Genomic DNA, 14,433 nt, shown 5'->3' with positions numbered 1-14,433 from the left:
TTGTCAGAATTTACAACTTCAATTCTTTGCTTGATCAAGTAATAAAGTATTATATTGTTGTTTAAAGTTATATCCAAATATAAGCATTGTACTTTTTATTCCTCTTAGAATCTTTCAACATAAATCTTTGATAGCTGCTATATATATATATATATATATATATTTTTTTTTTTTCTAAATTTTAATTAAATATTAACTTGTCGACACTGATATTTATATGAATAGCAATGAAACCAGGTTTAAAACTTTGTAGAAAATTTTTCAGGAATTCAATTCTGGTTTATGTAATTCTGCTACTACAGTAGATCAGAAATTTATAATTAATACTATTTTCCAATGGTCTTGCAAAATGTTAAAAATGTTAATCACTATATGATATTAGATAAAAATACATTCTGATTAATGGATAAACTATATTTATTTTTAGTATTGATTGTTTTTACATATGTAATGAAAATGTTATAATTAAGTTCTGATTCTTAGTAAATATTGAGTAATTCATACCTCAAAAAATAAGGTTTTGAGAAAAATTTAAAATCATAATCTTGAAAATATATTTCTGTTTCAGAGATCTGTAAAAACAACAATTTTCAGGGTTAAAAAATTTTATTATAATAACTATTTTTTTATATGTAAAAATTTACATGTAATATATATGTACACACAACATTAATAAATAATAATAAGACTTTTAACAGGTTACAAACAATAATTCATTGCCAAATACAGTATTCTGTGATGTTTTACTAATACAACAGACCTCAATTTTAGAGCCACTTGATTCACAATTCTCTGTTTTTACATCTAAAATAAATTTTCTATTATGACTTACAAAATTCTATAGTTAATTGCAGTATTTTTCTCTTTGGATATCTCAGTGTTGTATATAGTTCAAACTGTATTTGTAGAAATCGAATTGTAAAAATGCTCAAGGCCTGTTAGTGCAAGCAACACAATTTTGTAATTTAAATTAAAGAATTTGATGACTCAATCTGATTATTTTGACTTGCTGCTGTATAAATAACTTGAATATTTAATAAATTACCCTATGCATTAATTTTTCAATTCTATAAATAGATTGGAGACCATCATTATAATGTGAGAATATGTCATCATCATTTATATAAATCACAGGTCTGAAAATATACAGAAAATCCTGTTATCAGAAAAATTAACTATTTCACAAATGTAGACTAAACATTTTATGGCTATGATTAAATCTTTATTTTAATCAGTTTCATAAATTTTTTAATGTCAACTATGTTTGTAATCTCTGATAAAAGTTAGACACACAACAATTGCTACTTAATATTCACACAGTACAAGTAATAAAATATGAAATCATGATTACCTTGGCAAAAGGTGTTTTAATGTGTAAAATTAGAAATTCATCATCTTGATTTAATTCAAACTTTGGTGTCAACATTGCTATAAAAAATAATTTACATAAATTCACACAAAGTACTTTTGGTGTATTACTAAATTTAATAATTAATGTAGAATAGCATACTAATAGACATTACAAACAATTTATCAAATTCATCTTATTATTTCATGCCTTTTTCCAATAACACCAATTTTATTAAACTGTTAATTTGTATCTGTATAAAAATATTTTGACAAATAATGATAAAAACTAAGCAAATAAGAAATGATTTACAGTCGACCCCCCTATAACACTGTTGATTATTCCGTTTTATATGAATTCCATTTTGTATGAGTCACTTAGATTTTACAAATACGTGAGCCGTTCACAACCCGGCACAACGTATTTGTAAAATCTAAGTGACTCGTACAAAATGGAATTCATATAAAACAGAATAATCAACAGTGTTATAGGGGGGTTGACTTGTACTTACATTCAGAAAAGTTATATTACTTTACAGATTTATTGTTGTGATTTATAAAGGATGTTTCAAAAGTCACAGAAATTCTTAAAAAATTAATAACTCACAAACTATTTACAGTATGATGATGTGATTTTCACAGAAATGCTTATAAAAAAGCGGGATTTTTTTATGTGTAATAAAAATTTTAGTACTAAAATAGTTACATTTCTTGCCATAGATGGCACTGTAAAAAACTGAAATCATTTGTAAATTTGTTAAAGTAAAAAGAAGAAAAAAATAAAAATGTTCTTAGTGTAAGCTCTAGTAACAACTTCACAAATTATGTAATCTATGACAAGAAATGTAACTATTTTGGTATTAAAATTTTTATTTCACATAAAAAAATCCCATTTCTTTCTAAGCATTTCTGTGAAAACTGCATCATCTTACTGTAAATAGTGTGAGTTATTAATTTTTGTAAATATCTGTGACTTTTGAATCACCCTGTATATTATAATTATAGAAAATTGAAAGTTTTAGAAAAAGTAAATAAAGTAAAAGTTAGGAGCATGACAAAAAACATGATTGATTGTTTTTTTGATTATAAAGAATTGGTACTGGAAATTTGTTCCTTATGTTAGCTTGTTTTGTCTTATAAGAGCAATGCACTGTTGTGTCAACATTAATTAAATGTAAATGTACTGATACAGTAACTATTTGGTGACATCTCTGTGGTAACCATTATTAAAAATAAAAATAGTCAAATACTGTACTGCAAACATTTTTAAAATAGTATTTTTAGGTACATATTTTGTGGAATATAGTGCCAATTTTAACCCATCTATAAGAGCATGCTCTTTTGTGTGCAGAAATATGGTATTTATTAAAGTTATAGCCTGATAATGAATCTTGGCTTTATCATTTGATTATTAAAACTAAAATCTTAATGAAATATTAAGATTATTATTTAATTGTATGTAAATATTTAATTATTTATAATTATCTTAATAACATTAAGAAAAATAGAATATGTTGTGAACAATATAAACAATAGAATGTTTGTTAAAGGTGAGCAGATGCTATTTTTTGGACTTTTATTACATTGGTAGTTAGAAATGAATGTGAGAATAGTAGAGATAGCTTAGAAGTACAAGCTTGACAAATTTCATTCTCAAGCAAGGAATGATCAAACAAACACGTCATCGAAATGAGAGTTAATTAGTTGAATGCCATAATAATCAGGCATTTCTTCTTTTTATTGCAATAAATATCATTGGAATGACCAACCAGACCACTTTTACATTTACAATAATCTTAACAGACCACACAGTGCAATTTTGATTACACCCCAAGTTCTTGGCATAATAGCATTTATTGCATCCTATAAGCTTTAGTTGCTTCTAGTCAAGGAAAACAGTTGATTTTTAGCATTGTTTTGAGAAATAGTTCTGGATTTTTCACTCCATTTTTGAGGATCTTCAATATTATCATATAGACAAATTTCAAGATTCACTTTTGGACCCTTAGTTCCTTTAAGTTTTTAGTTCTTATGAATATGTGCTACAACCCTAGCATAATGTCAAAGATATGTCGTTGGTGCACAAGAATTGTGACACAACTCAAAAAAATAGTTCTTCCAGAACAGCTATTTAAAAGTTTCTTGTTTCCTGCAAGGCTTTGTCATGATCTTGGATTTTTTTAAATTTTCAATCTTTTTTCGGAAATAAATATTAGTGTTCGTTCTTCCACATAAAGATATGGGGAGTTTGCTATACATTTCTACAATAAACTCGAAATTGGAAATTTTTTAGTTGTGTCACTATTCTTGTGCACCAACGATGATACATCGTTGGTGCACAAGAATACTGCCACCGAAACATAGAAACAAAAATTTTCATAAATCTTTATACTTTAAGCTTTTTACAATAGTAAATATTACTTTGTGTACTTTTATCACTTTCATTGACAGATAATTCTTTGATAAACTGATTTTATATAAGTTACTCCTATTGAGTAATCATTTATTGTATCATGAATGAAATTAAGTATATGTTAATGATATTATTATATGTGACATGTATACAATGAAATATATTAAAGCCATTAATATAAGAAAACATTTAAAGAAATCAATTAAACATTAATAATTTTATATTACCCCTATCTAAGATTCTTTGTTTCTGACTTCTTGTTTGGTGTGGTATAATCTTATCACTGACACTTTAATTTAAATCCACCTACCGGCAGATGTTTTCGTCATTTTCTATATGTAACATATTCTATTACGTAACTTTTTATAAAAATCTTTTACGTCGTAGAAATATTTAATAAATTTTATTATTAAATGTAATAATAAACTTTAAAATAATAAATATTATTAAATTAAATTTGTATCTAAAATTATTCTAACTTTTTTTAAAACTCTTTCCGCTCTGTGAGGATCTTTTTTAGTAAGCCCATGATGAGTTCCGCCAGGCCGTCAATGGGAGCGGCTTGATGAAGTAACTACAGTATCTGCATGGATCAACATGAAGTTCCAGAGATTCAAGGCTGAAATGTTATGCCGACCGGACTCATATCGGTACACAAAATTTAATTAAAAGTCAAAATCGATTTTGTTCATCTATTTTGAAACTTAGAAACTGTCGTGTTTTTTATCGGAAATTTCTGAAATTTTGCAGGGCGATTTGTGCTATTAAATTTTGATGGTTAAAGGTCGTAGGGATCGTGTGTATAACGAGTACGGTGGGACTTAACAACGATTTTATTCTTTATTAGCATTTACAATTTTTCTATAAAACTCATCCCTATCCTCAAAATTAAGCTTTTGCCAATTTTATAATAGTTAAAAATATGAAAAGTTTATAAATAAAATATGAAAACAGATGGGGCCACCAAAATTTAAAATGTTACCAGGAAAGTTGAGCAATTCGTTGCTTTGTATTGAAAATTAATTAGAATAAGTTTTAGTTTATAGACTAATACAGTTTATTTTTCGGATTATATTTATTATTTATTTTTATTTGTGTAAAAAAATTTAATTTTAAATGAAATTTTTATACGACGTATACAATTATCAAAATTTACTCTTTTTTTACATACAGGCAGAGCCGATTCGAGCACTATAGGCGGACTTAGCAGTTGCCTAGGTGAAATTCTTGGGCTTGTCCTGTATACAGGCAAACACGCTAACGCCAGTTCAGGATAATCATATATTTTATGGGGAAAAAGTTGTTACAACGTCAACTCAAATCTCTCAGCAGAATTCCCTGAAATATAACTATCAATAAAACGCATTTATGAGAGTTTCTTAATGCTCATTAGTCACCTGAACTGGCCTGATGGCCGAGCGGTCAATGTGGCAGCCTACCGCTCTGGGGGACACGGGTTCGAATCCGAACGGATCGAAAAATCCCCAGGAATTTTTCGGGGGTGATCCGTTAGGATATGTCGGGCCCCGTCCCTCACCACCCGGTAGCCCCATTGTGGGCCTGGCCGAACCCATAATGGACTTGCAAATAGAGGCCCTCTTAGTGCCCACAGGGCGAAAAAAATTAAAAAAAAAAAAGTCACCTGAACTGTACCTCTTCAATCTCTTTGTTATTACTGAATGTATAGTACTCCTTCATACCTATAAGATGTGCAGCCTTTGACAGCAACGCGATTTTAGAGACGAGACATAGTCTCGTCAAAAATCAGATGTTATTGATGCACACTTTCACCAATTTGGGCAAGTGATGATAATATAACAATGTAATTTTATTTCGCGTTTTCATGTTTTTTGCATAAATGGATCCATTTTCTTATACTCTTTCCACCCTGTGAGCACTAAGAGGGCCTCTAATAGCAGGCCCATTATGGGTTCGGCTAGGCCCACAATGAGGCGACCGGGTGGTGAAGGACGGGGCCCGACATATCCGAATGGACCACCCCCGAAAAATTCCTGAGGATTCCTTGACCCGTTCGGATTCGATCCCGGGTAACCCAGAGTAGTAGGCTGTCACCATAACCGCTCGGTCATCCGGCCGTCTAACTGGATCCACTGTAAAATATCCTCCATTCATTTTATCCATAAACTACTATTATTATAAAAATTAGATCAATGTTTTCCTTAAAGTTATGTTTCTAAAATCCGATTTAAGGAACGTGATAATATTAAGGCTAATTTAAAAGAACTAGGATATCGCGCGACTTTTGTCGTATCGCGATAGAATTGAGGCGGAGCTGGAAAGAAAGAAGCGATCCTTTGATGACAAGTGAAAGACGCGGAAGGCGAACTTTCACTTGCCATCAAAAAAGAGGCCATCCTCGTTCCTGAGAGACATGGACAGGCAAATTTTGAACTTTCCTTCACAGAAGAGGCTATCCTTATCCGAATCAATTGGGGACTGGGATTGTTCGGAAAATCGATTTTTCGAATAACTGATTATGTACGAAAAAATATATTAACCTATCCCACGTTGAAATTCGTTCAAATCCTGACACTCCCTTAAGTATCCTCTTATGGTCGCGCTGTGCTGCCAGTTAAAACACGCACACCAACAAAAATAATATTGGAGTAGCCCAAGACATAGCCAAAGATTGCAGCGCCACAGTATTAGCGGAAATTTAAATTTGCCGACTGGAAAGCTTTCGGTTAATTGACGTTTCGATTAATCGATATTTCGATAATCGATGATCTACTGTATATCAATAACGTGTTCCAAAATTCGTTCAAATTACACATGACGTCATGTTCGGAGCAGAGAACAGAGATATCGTTAATGAATCATATATTTCGAAGCATAGAAAACGCTCTTTAGCATAAAATTTATCTCTGGTGAGTACTATATATATAAGTTTCAAAAAATTTTTAATAAATATTTAAAAATATTTTAATACTTTACAGATTTTTGAATATACAAAAATCATAATTTTAGATATATAAATTTGAATATATTTTCGAATAAAATTGACGTCATCATCCAAACCGATTAATTTTCGAGTTGATGTTTTTGAATATTTAAGAGCTTTAATGTAAGTTGCAAATTAAAATTTAAAATATTTTTTATTATAAAAGAATAAATTATTACGATTTAATTTTAATGCATGTAATATATAAGGTTATTAGAGCAAAACAGAAATATAAAAATATATCTTCGAAGTTCCGAAGTTCGAATAATAAAAACAAAATAGCAAGTTCTGAGATCATAATTAACATAAAGTGGTATGTTGTAGTGCATTAATAGGCTCATTATTCACATTTTAAAACGATAAAAGAAGCGAAACATGAATTTGAATTGTAGGATAAAATTCATTTTGAATGTGATTCGAATTTAGTCTATGCCTTTCTGATGGAAGCGAATAACTGATTTATAGTAACTAGAAAAATAATTTATACATTTTCAATGTTTTTAATAATCTTAGAAAAATAATATATATATTTTTTTCTGTTAGGCTACGTATTTTTTTAATTTTCTCAGTATTAGCTACATTTATCATGCATTCACGTTTATTATTTTAATGCTTTCGATCTTCTTAATCAACCTTCAGAAATTATCTGAATTTTTATAATTTAAAAGAGAACAAAGTTGCTTTTTCTATAAAGGTTTACATCGTTTCGAATTTTGGAACAAAACAAATTTTAAAAATGCGCGCGCTTGTTTGTCTCGTTCCAAAAACGAACGTTGTAAACCTTTTTAGAAGAAGTGACTTTGTTCTTTCTAAATTATAAAGTTTAGATATTTCCTGAAGAAGGTCGATTAAGAAGACCGAAAACATTATAATAATAAGCGTTCACTGCATGATAAATGGTTGTGTATTGTGGCTATTTTATATAAATGTATAATTTCGTAGATAGTTAAATTGCTGTGGTGATCAGGGCATCAAACTATCGCTCTGGGAAATCCGGAATTAAATTCGGCCAAGTTTTTCTCCAGAAATGTTTTCGAGAAATATGGGAACAGACTCGGAATATGGGAGTAGTAAAGAATGGGACACGACATAATTATTATGTCGTGTCCCGTTCTTTACTACTCTACTTACTCCATTGTGGACCTGGCTGAAAAAAAGATGCTCGATATGATTAAAAAAAAGGAAAAAATAAATAAACTGTAGTGTGGGATGCATCTTCAATTTTGATCTTGAAATAACAAAATACAGTGAAACTTCGCTTAACTATAACGAGTAATTAGCATAACGAGCAAAATAAATTGTAAAAAATGATTCGCTTAACGAGGGACGTTTCGCATAACGAGTAACGAGGAGGGGAAAGTCCCGGATTGTGCGCATGCACCATTAGTTTGTGTTTAGCACTCATTTCACTAGCATCTTAGTGTGGCTTGTGATCACACATTTTTCCAAACTTGTGTTCAGACATATTACATATAAACATTAACAACCATATCCCGTTATTTAAAAAACACGCCATACGATATGCCATATTCTTAGGCTATGTTAAGGCCATAATTAAAAATTAGAAATTACTGTATTTCGAATTGTTTTTTTTTTTTTTTGTTCTCTGCAATTCGAAATCGCATTTCAGATTAGTTCATTTCGCGCTAGAAGAGAGATGAAGATGATTCACGCTCCTTAATAACAATGTATATTGTATAATGTTCTTTGAATAAACGTTATACATAAAATATTTGAGTCTTTTTTCGGCATGGAACGCATTATTGTATGTTACATTAATTTCTATGGGAAAAATTGTTTCGCTTAACGAGTTGTTTCTCATTACGAGTAAGATTCTGGAATACTATACATTGGATTCTGGGGTACATTGGAACCTCGCTAGGCGAGGTTCCAATGTATTTCAAATAGATCAATTTAGTAGGTTGATTTTTTTCAAAGCGCTTAATTTGTTTCTCTGCTTTCTAAAAACTTTTGTAATAAATAAACCTTGACCGACACGACTTACGTTCGTTGTAGGCTCTTGAAATTTATATAGCGGTGTTCTCTGCGACAAAAAGATGCCCATGAACAGTACCTAAAATCGAAAATCTACCAGAATGTGATACGACTCATTGCTCTTTATGGTTCCAAATGTTGGCCATCAACGAGAGCAGCTGAACGGCGTCTCCATTCCATGGAGATGCGCATGGCTCGCAGGAAGCTTGGTGTATCCCCCCTCGACCATATTACCAATGACACAATACGCCAACAATTTGGCATCGCGCCCATTGAGGCAAAAATGAGAGAGAGATGCCTGCGCTGGTTTGACCACGTACTGCGATCAGCTCCAGATACAGTTGCGAACATTGCCTACCACCTAGAGGTAAAATGCCGCCGGCCACGCGGAAGACCGAAGCAACGATGGCAAGATGCAGACCTAAGAGTTCTGCACCTGAACCTAGACGATGCACTCGAGAACAAAGTGCCGTTCGAAGATTCAAATAACGGATCCTATATCTGTGGGACAACGCGAAGAAGAAGAAGGGAGGTTGCATTAACTCCGACTATATTCTAGTTCCACAATCGTGGAATTATTATTTACAATGCCACAAAGCATAACGATAATTTTTATGTGTAATTGTTTATTTATCTTTATGCAATGTAAAAGAAACAATTTCCTTATCGAACATCGTTTATATGTTTAAACATCTTTCTAACATTTACATCAGGGATGGCCAATACGTAGACCGCGGTCGACCGGTCGACCGCAAAGGTTTTGAAAGTAGCCCGCGAAGCTAAAGTTGAACAATTTGCTTTCACTTAAATTAATGTTTAAAAATCTTAATTCGATAATTCTTAAAAATCTTAATTCGATAATTCTTAAAAATCTTAATTCGATAATGTTTAAAAATCTTAATTCGATAATTTATTCTTACAATAATAGACTGTCTGTGCAACGTATCCATACTGTTTGTATTTATCCCAATGAACAATGCAAACGAATGTTAACGCATACACATATAAATGGCAATCGCATAAAATGGCGCAAAATCATGTGTCAGACAGTAACGTGACATATTCATAGTCGCTCGCAGACTATATTTTACCGAAAAAGTAGCCCCTAAAGTATAAAAGTTTGGCCACACCTGATTTACATCACCACATAATATAGAGGAGAAGGTGGTATTATGGAACACTGCGGGTATTATGGAACCACCCCATTTCGAACTGATAATAAAGGCGAACTGTAGCGGAATGTGGCTGAACTGAACTAGGCAGACATCCATAGCGAGGGGAAAACCCGTTTTACTTCAGTTAAACAGTTGTCCGTATTTAATCGGTAAATTTGTTTTTTTCAAAATTCGCAAGTTTTGAATGCTAAGTGAATTCATTAATTATTTTTAAAATATAAATCGTGTAGTTGTAGGTTCACTGGTGCATGTATTCCGTTCCAGAGACTTAGGGATACATATTAATCTGTGTGATTTTCACGTTTTTAAAGTTTGGTGCCGTCAGGAATTAAGTTAACCCAAGATGGAGACGCGTGAAATATGGACCCCATCGGTGCTTTTAATACGGAATCCAACTCGCCTGGTGTTCAGTATTACCAACAAATTCAAACCATAAAATAATGTTTTACGTTTTATTTTATTTATGAAAACATTTTTTTAATTTAAATACTATCTTAACAAGAAATAAAATGTAAGATAACAATCGTAATAAACATTTTTTTTCATGAAAAAAATATCGTGTTTAGAAAATAGCGAAACTGAGCATGCGCGAAGTGACAGTATCGTCTGGTAAAGTAAATAGTCGACAAGTAAGTTCAAACTTTTATGTTTATTTATTTGAAAAATAACAATAAATGTAGCAGTTGTGATAAATGGGCACACTGTTCTTGCGCCAATATTGAAGAAAGCGATAGTTTAACCATTTTAATTTGTCCTTCTTGTAGTCTATAGTCTATAAAAATAAAACTCATAGGTGGGGTAAGATGGTGCATTTACATATAGACTAAATTTAAAATACAGTATTAAATATTCTTGTTTTTCAAAAATTAAATTTTGTAGACTATTAGTCTATATTTTACCAAATGTTGTAGTTGCTGAGAATAAAAAAATTAGACTATTTTTCTCATTAAAGTAGTTGCCATCTTATGACTTTTCATTTTTGCGTTAAAATACATTGGAGTAAATGATTTTGTAATTATTTAACATTTTTTGTACTTTCCTATTTGTTTTTGGCTACATTAAAGCATTTTTTGAAAATATACAGTAAGGTTCCATATTACCACCCGATTTTCTCTAAGCCTACTTTCTGACTTTTTGTACAAAAGCCTTCAAAAACCATACTTATAGTTACACTAACGAAAAATCCAATTAGGAACATTTAGTTTAATAGTTACAAGTACTTTTTGCACAAAAAATGTGGGTGTAGTTATGATACCTTGTTTACAATTCACTAAAATGTAATTGGGGTTCCAAAATACCATTTTCTCCTCTAATAATAATTATTTATAACTTTATTTAAAAAATAATCTAAATATATAAAATTTCTTGTCCTGACTGAATGACTGATTTATTATCGCCCAGAACAAACCGCTGAACCTAAAGAGGTGAAATGGTACAGAGTTAGGGTACGTCATGAAAACGCGCACTGAGAAGGAATTTTACGAAATTCCACCGCGGGGGGGGGGAGAGGGAGAGGATTATGGCTTAACCAGAAAAATGGCTTTTACTGTACTGTTTTAGATGCGAATTTTTTGTTTTTAATTACGTTTAGTCTTCATTGAGTACTTAGGGGTATTAAATTGCAGTGGCGTGCCGTGACATTTGATGATAGGGAAACTGTGTTTCTGTAAGAAGCCGACTTCCAGGGGCAACCAGTCAGTGATGGTCTAGGGTCCATTCGTATTCGTTTGTTCGATAAGCCAGTAAAAACCGTAGACTTCTCTAAATGTATTTTTAATTAATAGATTATCTAACGCACTTAATAAATAAGCAAGTTCAATATAATTACCTCTGTTATATTAGATTTAATAGATTCCCTATGCCCTCTAAATGCCAATTCTTGCTTCGATAACATCTACTAATTTAAATATAATATATCTATTAGCCGTAACTATTTTGTTATAATTTTCAATATTTATTTTATATTGTGTACTAATATTAATAATGGATTTGTCTCTGATCACTCAGCCATTTGATTGCATGTACTGTACAGTACGTAGGCGGAAAAAGATGCAAGTCCTTCTCTATCCAGGATTATAAGGTATACGATATATACTTAATTTTAAACAAAACTCTTCCCAACGCTGATTTTAATTGCTTACCATCTCTTCGCACTCATATTCAATATTCTTTTCATTTTTTGGAGTTTCTCAAGCTATTAACTTACTTAATCTCGAGAACGGAGTTCGATACATGAAACTTAAGACCAAATATAGAAAGCTTAGAGGCGGCATGTCCCGATTAACTATACATCATTCAAAAAGTTCTTCCTCGAAAGGAGTTAGATAACGACCGGCAGGAGACAGTTGATTATTATATTTACAGTATGAAAAATTATATTTTTTAGAGCACTATCGGCCGCCAGCGTGCATGCATGCACTGCATACCTACCAAAACCGGCCCCGAGTCGATCCAAGCGTGACTTTGTCGGCCTCCCATCCATCTTTCCTATGTGTTATATGTATAACATTTGGCCCAAGTTTGGTTAGATTTGTTGAAATCCGGTCGTGTTAGAAATAATTGGCTATTAAGATCCTAAAACGCGTCGTGAACAAAATAGTCACCGAAAGTATATATTGTTTAAGAGATATGGTACATTGCAGACCAACTAAAAACAATTTATGTGCAAATCTCTAGTGTACAATAAGAAACTGTTTATATGGAAGTGTCGCTACTTGTTATACTTTCAAGACCTAGTATAACAAGGTGACGGCTGGATGTTTGAGCGGTTAAGACTTCGGTCTACCGCTCTGACATCGATTCGTGCTGTTGAAGAACCCAGGGCGGTCTGTCAAGTCCCGTGTCATACAGTCCTGCAGCCCACATCGTGGATCTTGAGAAACCAAAAATGGGTATAAAGATTAAGATCTTTAATGATCTTAAGTAAGAGTTAGAAATACTACGAGCGAGATTTGTGCGCAGATAATTTCTTACCACACTAAATTTAACAGAAAAATTCATCACAAAACGATTATTGATGCTAATGTCTGAAATTCTATTTAATCCATGCAAGATGTGTGATTACCAGAGCCCCTTCGGCCGCCAATTTAAAGTGTTTTAATCTTTAAAATTGGCGTTTCCACTTCCCGGGACGAGGACCCAGGGGTTGGATTTGTGGGAAGCGTGTGTTCGGGTTGTTTCATTGTGTGGAATTACACAGAACGTGGCGCTTGACGTGTAAATGCGTGAGTGCGAGAATTCGAGTAAAGGTTAAACGGTGTATATCTTCGTGTACAGTGATGTTATATCCGTGCGTGTGTGTGTGTGTGTGTGTGCGATCCAAGAACATCTTCGGCATGTCTAAAAACAGAAAAACAGTAAATTACGATACGAGAATGAGACGTGTTAAAAAATGAAACGAAAGCGTTCTTACCATCGGAGATTTCGGAAAACATTCACTTGTGCGATAAATGGCCACTTCGTCCTCTTCGTGGTAAAGTTGGGGAGGGAGATCCTTCTCCCTCCCAAATGTTCCTACAAAACACAAAGACAGTGAGAAAAGGAGAAGTTGATTCATTTATTATCTAAGGTCAACATTATTACCTTTATCAGATAGTCTTTCTTCCCGAACAGTGTCATGAGGAGAGCGAAGGACCTGACCTAGCCTAGCCTAACCTAACCTAACCTAACCTAACCAGAAGCTCAATCCTCGTAACAGCTGTTTGGGAAGAAAGGTCGGCCGAATGTCGCGTCCGGTGAAGAAACGTGTCAAGTCCGGGTGGTCACAATCGGAAGTCAAATCCGTTGTCGTCGATCGAGTGTCACGTTCGGGAGACAAGTCCGTGAGAACATCCGGGTAAGAGAAGGCCACGTCCGAGTAAAGAGGTCATGTCCGGGTGAAAAGTGTCGAATCCGGTCAGAATGTCGCATCCGGGTGAAAAGGACGAGTTGGGGAAAATCGAAGAGGATCACCGCCTAGGCCGAGGGATCCGCAGCCACCCGCAGCAACAAACCCGCGGTTCCTCGACTTCGGCGGCGCTCTCCTCCGATGCTTCCCCGTTCCGCCTTCGGAAAAACGATGGCGACGAGCTCGCGAGCGCGGACGCAGAGGCAGAAGACGTCGCGAAAGTAGAAAGTGACGTCGAACTCCAAGAGAACTCGACACTCTCTACGTCTTCCACAACAAGGTCTGTGGCTGGCTGACTCCTGACGACATTCACCAAGTGGAATGGACTCAGAACTCCCCCGAAGACGGGAGCGTCTTCGGCAGAGTTCAACTCCACAAGCATTTGGTAAAGTCTTTCGACTGCCTCTCGGTCGGAGGTCCCCAACGACACCGAACTACCGGTCTCATTGGAGCCGTCCGAGGAACCCCCTCCCTCCGGCGCCACCGCATTCTTCCGTCGGAACCTCCGGCGAAACCACTCCAACATCTTCATTCTGAAAAAAAAAAAATTTGCAATTAGTCGATTAAAACAAAAGCTTAAATTAATGTCTAAATTCTTCCGAGAAAAGCAAAATGCTCACCGCAGCTGCCTTTTTAAATCTAAAAGATTCGAATC

The 14,433-nt window shown here is 33.5% G+C and overlaps 2 protein-coding genes and 1 long non-coding RNA gene across 4 annotated transcripts in view; 1 reads left to right on the top strand and 2 right to left on the bottom strand.

Annotated features, from left to right (window-relative positions):
- The window catches only part of LOC111629894 (protein SHQ1 homolog), a 37,543-nt gene extending 33,452 nt beyond the window's left edge, over positions 1 to 4,091 (bottom strand). For both annotated transcript variants that reach the window (XM_023373823.1, XM_023373824.1), the window contains exons 1-3: positions 3,988 to 4,091; positions 1,352 to 1,428; positions 505 to 572 (exon numbers count right to left, since the gene is read on the bottom strand). In XM_023373823.1, coding sequence (XP_023229591.1) covers positions 505 to 572; positions 1,352 to 1,426 — 143 coding nt within the window. In that variant the 5' untranslated portion in view covers positions 1,427 to 1,428; positions 3,988 to 4,091. The remainder of the gene's footprint in view (positions 1 to 504; positions 573 to 1,351; positions 1,429 to 3,987) is intronic.
- Positions 4,092 to 6,497: 2,406 nt separating this feature from the next.
- The window catches only part of LOC111629905 (probable RNA-dependent RNA polymerase 1), a 36,248-nt gene continuing 28,312 nt past the window's right edge, over positions 6,498 to 14,433 (top strand). Inside the window, exons 1-2 of the mRNA XM_023373841.1 lie at positions 6,498 to 6,648; positions 6,718 to 6,845. The gene's annotated coding sequence lies outside the window, so the exon portion shown is untranslated. The remainder of the gene's footprint in view (positions 6,649 to 6,717; positions 6,846 to 14,433) is intronic.
- On the bottom strand, positions 13,055 to 14,402 carry LOC111629906. Its single transcript, XR_002757414.1, has 2 exons — positions 13,305 to 14,402; positions 13,055 to 13,231 (listed from the first exon to the last, which is right to left on the bottom strand). It is a non-coding gene; the product is annotated as an uncharacterized LOC111629906 (long non-coding RNA).

This window comes from Centruroides sculpturatus, unplaced genomic scaffold (assembly GCF_000671375.1).
Source record: "Centruroides sculpturatus isolate CEXI.00-Female unplaced genomic scaffold, Cexi_2.0 scaffold528, whole genome shotgun sequence".
Classification (NCBI taxonomy): Eukaryota; Metazoa; Arthropoda; class Arachnida; order Scorpiones; family Buthidae; genus Centruroides; species Centruroides sculpturatus.
Note: the sequence above shows the minus strand (reverse complement) of the source record. Positions and strands in the feature narration are given on the sequence as shown.